A 7950-nucleotide genomic window follows, 5' to 3' on the forward strand; every position below is an offset into this window, starting at 1 on the left:
CCAAAACTGCCCAGAGAGGCCAAAACTGGTGATCAGATCCTCTGGAGCTGGAGTTACAGGTAGTGGAGAGCCGACATATGGGTGCTGGGAATTGAACTTGGGTCCTCTGGAAGAGTAGCAAGTGTCCTTAACCACTGAGCCATCTCTCTAGACCACCCCCACCCCCCCTTTTTTTTTTTGGTTTTTCAAGACAGAGTTTCTCTGTATAGCCCTGGCTGTCCTGGAAACTCACTTTGTTGACCAGGCTGGCCTCGAACTCAAAAAACCGCCTGCCTCTGCCTCCAGAGTGCAGGGATTAAAGGTGTGCACCACCATGCCCAGCGCACGGGGTGCACCCCATCGTGATGGGGAAAGAGCTCAAAGCAGCTGGCCACGTCGCTTCCACTGTCAGGAAACGGACGAATACCTGCTGGCGTTCAGCTCCTGTTTAAAAAAATAATTTACCTTTTTAAGATCTATCTTTCTTGGTTTTGTTTGTTTGTTTGTTTGTTTTTTGAGGCAAGGTTTCTCTTAGTAGCCCTAGATGTCCTGGAACTAGGCTGGCCTCAAACTCACAGAGATCCGCCTGCCTCTGCCTCCTGAGTGCTGGGATTAAAGGCGTGTGTCACTACCTCCCAGCTTCAGTTTTTATGTTTAAATCATGTGGGTGGTGGGTACTTGCACGTGACTGCCATGAGAGGAGGTGTCAGATTTCCCAGGGCTGAAGTTACACACGTAGTCACAGCTTCCCAACTTGAGTGCTGGGAACAGAACTTGGATTCTCTGGAGGAGCGATAAGTGCTCCTTAAGGAGCCATTGCTAATTACAGGGGCTCGTTCTGGCCAGCCTGTGGGCTCTTGTTTGATATCCATGTAGACCACTGTCTTGTGGGGCTAAGCACCATTCTCCACTTCTTCCATCTAGGCTAGTGAGATGATTCCGCTAATTAAAGATACCACACAAGCTGGAGAACCTGAATTTGCTCCCTTGAACCTACATAAAGGTGTAAGGGGAGAGAGAAACTGTACCCTTAACCGTCAGCGGGTGGCAGGCTGTATATCCTGGGAATCCTGGCACTTGGTAGACAGAGTCCAGATGACCAGGGGCTCAAGGTCATCTCCTAGATGGACTGTTTTTGTGACTGAGGGTAAGTTCTTGAAAGGCGGGAGGATGGTCTCTAGAAGCATCCGGAACCCCACCTCATGCCGTGCTGTGCCTTGCAGTCCTGCTGAGCAGGATTCTTGTGAGTGGGTCGGAGACACCCTGGGATTCAGTTTTGTTTCACAGATGACCTCGGCTGCGCATGGCCAAGTGTGGGCTCGATGCTGAGGTGGCCGGGAAAAATAACGAGAGCACTGGTCCTCAAAAGAATAACATAATCCTGGTTTCTCTCGCCTGGTACAGAAGACAGCTTGGCAAAGCAGCCTGCTGCTTGCTGCAAGGTCTCTCAGGACCTGTGACTAATTTAAGTGAGAAGTGTTTTTTGTTTTTTTGTTTTTTTTTTTTTTTTTTTGAGTCAGATTTCTGTATGGGTGGATGCCTTTTAACTCATCCTTTATCAAGCACCTGCTAGAAAGCTCTTAAGTGGCTCTGGATAACAGTCCAGTTGTGCAAACATTGACCCTTTTTGTAGACCAGGCTGGCCTTGAACTCAGAGATCCATTTGCTTCTGCCACCCAAGTGTTGGGGTTAAAGAAGTGGGCAACCACATCAGCAATTCGGGTGTTAGGGACCATGAATTGCCGAAGAATGATATCCTAGACTCACAGTATGCTGAAGCAAAGAACATTTATTGAACAAATTCCTTCATGCAGGGGCCTAATTCCATTGAGATGGAAGGACCCCGACTGAATTCAAAGATGCAGTTTTAAAGCCAAAAAGGGAACATTAGGGAAGGTTAGGTGATCTATATCACGATTGGTGGGTTCTATCTCTGGGGGTCTGGATGATGCCATGATTAGTTAGGGTCTCCATTAAAGCAAACTTCATGCCAAGGAGGGGCAGCTCTTGATCTCCTAGCTGTAAATTTGCCTAACGATTCTTTTGCAAGCTGGGGAGGGGTCCCTTTTATGTAAGCCTGGTTGTCCCAGTAACTGACTTGCCCAGTCTGGGAAGTAGAAACTCAGAGCTGGTCTCCTGAACTGCTGGTTTGCAGCCTGTCATGGAGTCATCCTGGCTCAGGCCAATGCTCTTTTTATGGGAAGCTGGAGACTGCTGCCAGGTGAAGACCCATTGATCTGAGTGGGAATCTATTAAATACGAATATTCTTCTTTTTACAAAAAATAATTTACGGTCTACAGAGTGAGTTCCTGGACAGCCAGGGTTACACAGAGAAACCCTGTCTTAAAAATAATAATAATAATAACAATTTACCTAATTTTATTTTATGTGCATTGGTGTGAGGTTGTCATGAGTCATGAGCTGTGAGGAGCGGGTGTGGCAGCAGTCCCAAGATGGCGCCCGGGACTGCAGCTAAGTCTTATGACTTGCACCTGACTTCCTCATACACCTGAAAATAAGCCACGACCATTGTGAGAGCTGCGCAGGTGCACCATGATGCTGGCAGTGTAAACAAGTCCATATTTGGTGGAGACATGCCCCTGCCGCCTTGATTGGCTGAAGCTGCGTGCCTGGTGGATGGGGGGCTGAGAGCATATAAGCAGACCTCCCTGGGTACTCGGGGTCCCCATAGCAGCATTGAGGCGTTGCTGCAATAAAGGTTGTTGAGAAGAATCCGACCGTGTTGTGTCTTCCTTGCCGGCCGAGGTGGGCGCAACAATAAGCTACCATATGGGGGCTGGGAAGCGAACCCAGACCCTTTAGAAGATCTGACAGTGTTCTTAAACACTTAGCCATTTCTCTGGACCTTATGTTCTCCCTTTGTCAGTGGGCATTTGCCCATCAATTTTGTCTAAGACCAATTAGAGAGGTGCCATAAAGTGGCTAACATTTACAGAGTTACTTGACGGCATGCATTCCATGTATACCACCTTAGTCCTGAGATGAATCCCTATTGTCTAAGATGACAATTTTAACTTCTTTTTTGAGACAGGGTCTTGCGATGTAGCTGAGACTCATTTGGAACAAACTATGTAGTCTCAGCTGATCTGGAGCTCAGAAATCCCTTCCTAGTCTTTGCTAGCGCTGGGATTACAGATCGGCTCCACCAAGCCCAGTTACAGTTTATTACATCGACTTATTTATGTCTGGCTGTACATACCTGTGCATGTAGGATGGCAAGCACATGCCTGTGGCGGTGAGAGGACAGCTTTCAGGAGTCAGTCCTCTTCTTCTACCAAGTAGGTTCCAGGGACTGAATTCAGGTGTCAGTTTTGGTGGCAAGCACCCTTACTGATGAGCCATCTTGCTTGTCTAGGCACAAATTAAAAGAGATAACATGGACTGACACACTGGGCTAGTTTGGTAGGGATTTAAAGTTCTGAGCTCTGGCCCATCCAGAGTCTCTGGCTACCACGGAGTACTGTTTTCCCAGGAAAATCGATAGGCGGTACAAATGTTCTGATGTGTATTTTGACTTTGAAGCAAGTGTCCCAAACAGTCCAATGGGGTACAGGTTTTGGAATCACATCGAATTGGATCCCAGGTTAGGAGATCTTTGATGGATCATGAACAAGCATTTACTCACTATTAAATGGGACTAAAGACAATTTCTTCAGAGGACAGTACACACACACCATTAAATTGGCAAGCCAGGACACTTAACCCATCCATCAACTGGCCAGGACCAGGGATGGAGGTAGGCGTGTCTCCCCTGCTGGACTCTAGGGGACGCGCCAGACCCTCAGCAGCGAAGGCCTCTGGGAGGCGGCTCGGGATAGCGCGTGCGCGCCTGGTTCCGGAGCCGGCGATTGGACCATTCCGGCCTCGGAGCCCCCGCGTGCGCATGCGCGGCCGAGACAAAGTGCTGGCGCCCGCGAGTCATGGCTGCAAAGAGCTTCGCTTCCCGTCTCAGGACCTCGCGGCGGTTTCTGAATGGCTTCTTGGCCGGGGCTGTAGTGGGCGCCGCGGGAGCGGGGCTGACGGCGCTGCAGTTCCTCCGGCGTCCGGACGCGGGATCCGCGAAGCTGGCGAGGCAGCCACACGGTGAGTCTGCAAGCCTGCTCTGTCCCCGGGGCTCGGCTCCCCACTGCTCCCCCAAATTCTTCACCTGGCTGCGGGCTCACACGTCACCACCCCTCCATCCTTAGCTCCACCCCGAGCTGAGACTCTGTTTGTTCTCCACCTTAGGTGCAGCACAGTGCCTGGTACAGAATTGGCCTTCAGTAAGTGTCTTAGTTTGTTTTCCTGTTGCTGTGACAACGTATACCTGACAGAAGCAACTTAAGGGGTCTGTTTTAGCTCCCCGTTCAAGGTGCACCCCATCGTGGCGGGGAAGGAGCTCGAAGCAGCTGGCCACGTCCCTCCACTGTCAGGAAACGGACGAATACGTGCTGCCGTTTGGCTCCCTTTTCTCCCAGTTTCTACAGTGCGAATCCCAGTCAGGGAATGGCCCAGCCCATAATTAAACTGGAGGTCCCCATATCATTTAATACAGCCAAGATTCCCCCTCTCCCCATAGGAATACCCGGAGGCCTGCTTCTCAGGTGTTTCTAGATTCTGTCAAATTGACAACATTACAAGAATGTTTGAAGGCGTTTCCGTAAAGAATATCTGCTACCCAGTCTTCCTAGTGTGTACATCCTTAAATTTACGGGGCATCTTATCTTTAGACAAAGAAGTGAGCACAGACCCATCACATTCCAGGACGTGCTGAACCACCCGCTTCTTTGACACTTGCCATTGTGCCAGAGGACTGCTCTGGGGAGGCATGGGGAGGAGTCACTTGGAAACAGCTCCGGGTTGAGTCCTCTAGGAGGAAGTGTCAGTTTCTTAGCCGCACTGCAGTGAAGGCTTCAGTCTGTCTTTCCTTGAACAGAAACACTGGGGAAGTATCAGTGAGGGACAGTGTGGGTGGGCTTGTTTCCTTTGTTTTTGCTTTGAGCCAGTACTCACTGTGACCCAGCCAGGCATGAGACTTGGAGTAACAGGTGTGTGCACCCACTCTTGGAGTTAAGGTCTTTTAAAAACCGAAATGGATACTTAACCTGGCAGCTGATGTATCACGTTGATGAAAAACTAAAACGATGGCCATTTTTGTCTCTATTAGTCGCAAGAGGTTCCCATCCATCCACTTTTATACTTGTAGCACTATGGTTTTCCTTTGAATTCTCCCCCTACCCCTCATACACACAGTTTGTGGTACAGGTTTAGAAAACTAATGTAGAAAACTAGTGAGATTGGATTCTTATTTCTTTTTGGTCCCAGGAGTGAAGCCAGGGCCCGTATACCCTAGTCCATGCACAGCTCTGTCATTGAGCTGTGCTCTGCCTCGAGCCAGGTTTTATTTAATTATGTATAGCACATGCCTGTTAATTCCACGTGTGGTCAGCAGGAGCAGGAAGAACAAACGTTTAAGGCCTGCCTAGGCCACGGAGTAACTTCATAGTTAGTTATGAGTAACCCTGTGTTTGTTCCCTAGTCCCCAAACTAAACGCGTACCCCCAGAGCTGAAGCTCATTGTGAATACCTGACAGAGGGTAGGCAAAGGAGGATTTTGCTGAACTCTTTTCTTTGACTTAATAAATTATGGCAAAGATGAGGCCTATTTGATTAGACTCCCTCCTCCTTCAGAGTCAGGCTCCTTGGAGAGACTTTTGAGGCAGTTGTTTTTAGACTTCACCGTTGTCTTTAGAATCCTTTGTTCTTAATAAGAATAATTACTTTTTTTCTGTTCATAACCCCCTCCTTTCTTTCTTTCTTTCTTTCTTTCTTAGAATCTGCAGAAGAAGCTGTCTTGGAACAGTTTGGGTTTCCTTTAGCTGGAACAGAGACCAGGCGTTACACTAACCATGCCTTGTCTTACGATCAGGCAAAACGGGTGCCCAGATGGGTTCTTGAACATATATCCAAGGACAAGATCATCGGTAGGTGGTTGGGGAAAATGTACAGGTGCTGATTAGAGGGCTGTTGGTAATTTCAACCTTTGTACCTCATAGCACACGTTGAAAGTGATATTTGTCTGCTCTCTGAGAAGCAGCTGAGAGCTACATCCTGACCCACAGGTAGAGAGACAGGAAAAGAAGAGACTGGGCTTAGCATGGGGCTTTGCCATCTCAAAGCCCGCTCCCAGCAGCACGGTTCCTCAGTGAGGCAGGCCACACCCCCCAGTCCTTCTCATCCTTCTCGGAGTCCACCAGGTGGGGACCAGCATGCCTGTAGAGGCTATTCTCATTCTAACTACCATGTTGCTTATCAACATTCATCCCTCTCAGAGATCTGTCTGTGGGGTTTCTGGGTGGAATTCTTACCTTAGATGTTTATCATCTCAGAGCCAATAGAGAAGCTGTAAGACATCCTCCCCCTCCTGAGCAGAACAGACCTCTGTGTCTGTGTGTATCCTTTATCCACTCACTCAGTACAGATAAGCTTGCCAGAATATAGTTTTGTAAAACAATACACAAGTGTCTGGTTTTAATGGTCTCATATATGAATGTTTTCATTGTTTTGTATGTGAGAGTTTCATATAGGCATGTAATGAGTTTTGATCAAGTCCGTCCCCTTCCCCCCCCTTCAGTTCTACCCTGTCCCTTTCAGACTATTTCCTTATAATTTCATGTGTTCTTCTTTTTCTTAACATCCCCTGCCCCCTCCACTCCTGCCCACCCCCACTCCTGCCCCCCACCTCCCAGACCACTTAGTGCTGTCATATGTACGCTTGAGTGTGGGTTGCTTCTCAGGGGCTTCAGTTGCTTGTGGCTCGTAGGTGAGAAGAGGGACTTTGTGACCTCCCTGCCCCTTTGTTGGTTTGATCTTGTGCGTGCTCCTGGGATCCTGGGAGTGCTACATGATGGTGCTTTGGTGAACAAGTTGATTTGGTGGTGAAGTTTTCTCTGCTCCTCACCATTTACCGTTTCCGCCCGTACACAGCCCAGGGCAGTTTCCCTTTAACTAGAAAGGCCAGAGTCAGAGCGAGAAGGAGCATCACTGTAGGAGAAGCATCCATCCTAGGCCAACCTTACTGAGCTCAGATGGAATATGAGCTACTTAGGACCCGGAGGCACGCATGTGGTCCCTGACATGTGTTCCCTGACGCCAGCCGCCGGAAGCTGTCCCTTTCCACACTATCCAACCTTCGAGCCTCAGAGGACCCCCTGATAACCATCTGTGTGTTTTTCTTCAGGTGACGCTGACAGAAAGCATTGTAAATTCAAGCCGGATCCTTCTGTCCCTTCAGCCTTCAGCGCCCTCAATGAAGACTATATCGGAAGCGGCTGGTCACGAGGCCACATGGCCCCGGCAGGAAATAACAAGTTTTCCAGTGTAGGCATATTTTGGAGAGGATGAGGCTGTGTGACTGATGACCTAGGAAGCAAATTGTAAAGCTCAAGAACGTCCTTGTCCGGTTTTGTTATTTTTTTGTGCCTTTTTAAAATTTTAATTTATGCTCCTTTGTATTTTACCTCCATGTCTGTCCGACTGAGGGTGTCAGGCTTCACTTTTCATTTTAACTTGTGTCTGTTGAACAAACATTTCACCACTGAGCTACACCCAGCCCCTAACTCTTTTTTTTTTTTTTTTTGAAAAGTTTCAGAGATGAAGAAAAGTTGAAACACAGCAGCAGTAGATATGACCCAGTGGCTGCCAGGCTGCTGTGGGGTGGTGGGGCTGGCTAGTCAGTGAGGTGGAGTTTTGTGCGAGTAGATTAGATATGCAGAGAGAGTGCATTACAGTGGCCAGAAACTGGGAGAAAAGGGACGTTTTCTCTACTACTTTTTTTTTTTTTTTTAAAGATCTATTTATTATGTAAGAACACTGTAGCTGTCCTCAGACACTCCAGAAGAGGGAGTCAGATCTCATTACGGATGGTTGTGAGCCACCATGTGGTTGCTGGGATTTGAACTCAGGACCTT

The 7950-nt window shown here is 48.4% G+C and overlaps 1 protein-coding gene across 1 annotated transcript in view; it reads left to right on the forward strand.

Moving 5' to 3' along the window:
- The first annotated feature begins 3900 nt into the window (after window positions 1-3900).
- Exog (exo/endonuclease G) overlaps window positions 3901-7950 on the forward strand; it is a 19840-nt gene continuing 15790 nt past the window's right edge. Inside the window, exons 1-3 of the mRNA XM_021172547.2 lie at window positions 3901-4084; window positions 5815-5964; window positions 7221-7360. Coding sequence (XP_021028206.1) covers window positions 3922-4084; window positions 5815-5964; window positions 7221-7360 — 453 coding nt within the window. The 5' untranslated portion in view covers window positions 3901-3921. The remainder of the gene's footprint in view (window positions 4085-5814; window positions 5965-7220; window positions 7361-7950) is intronic.

Source organism: Mus caroli, chromosome 9 (assembly GCF_900094665.2).
Source record: "Mus caroli chromosome 9, CAROLI_EIJ_v1.1, whole genome shotgun sequence".
Taxonomy (NCBI): Eukaryota; Metazoa; Chordata; class Mammalia; order Rodentia; family Muridae; genus Mus; species Mus caroli.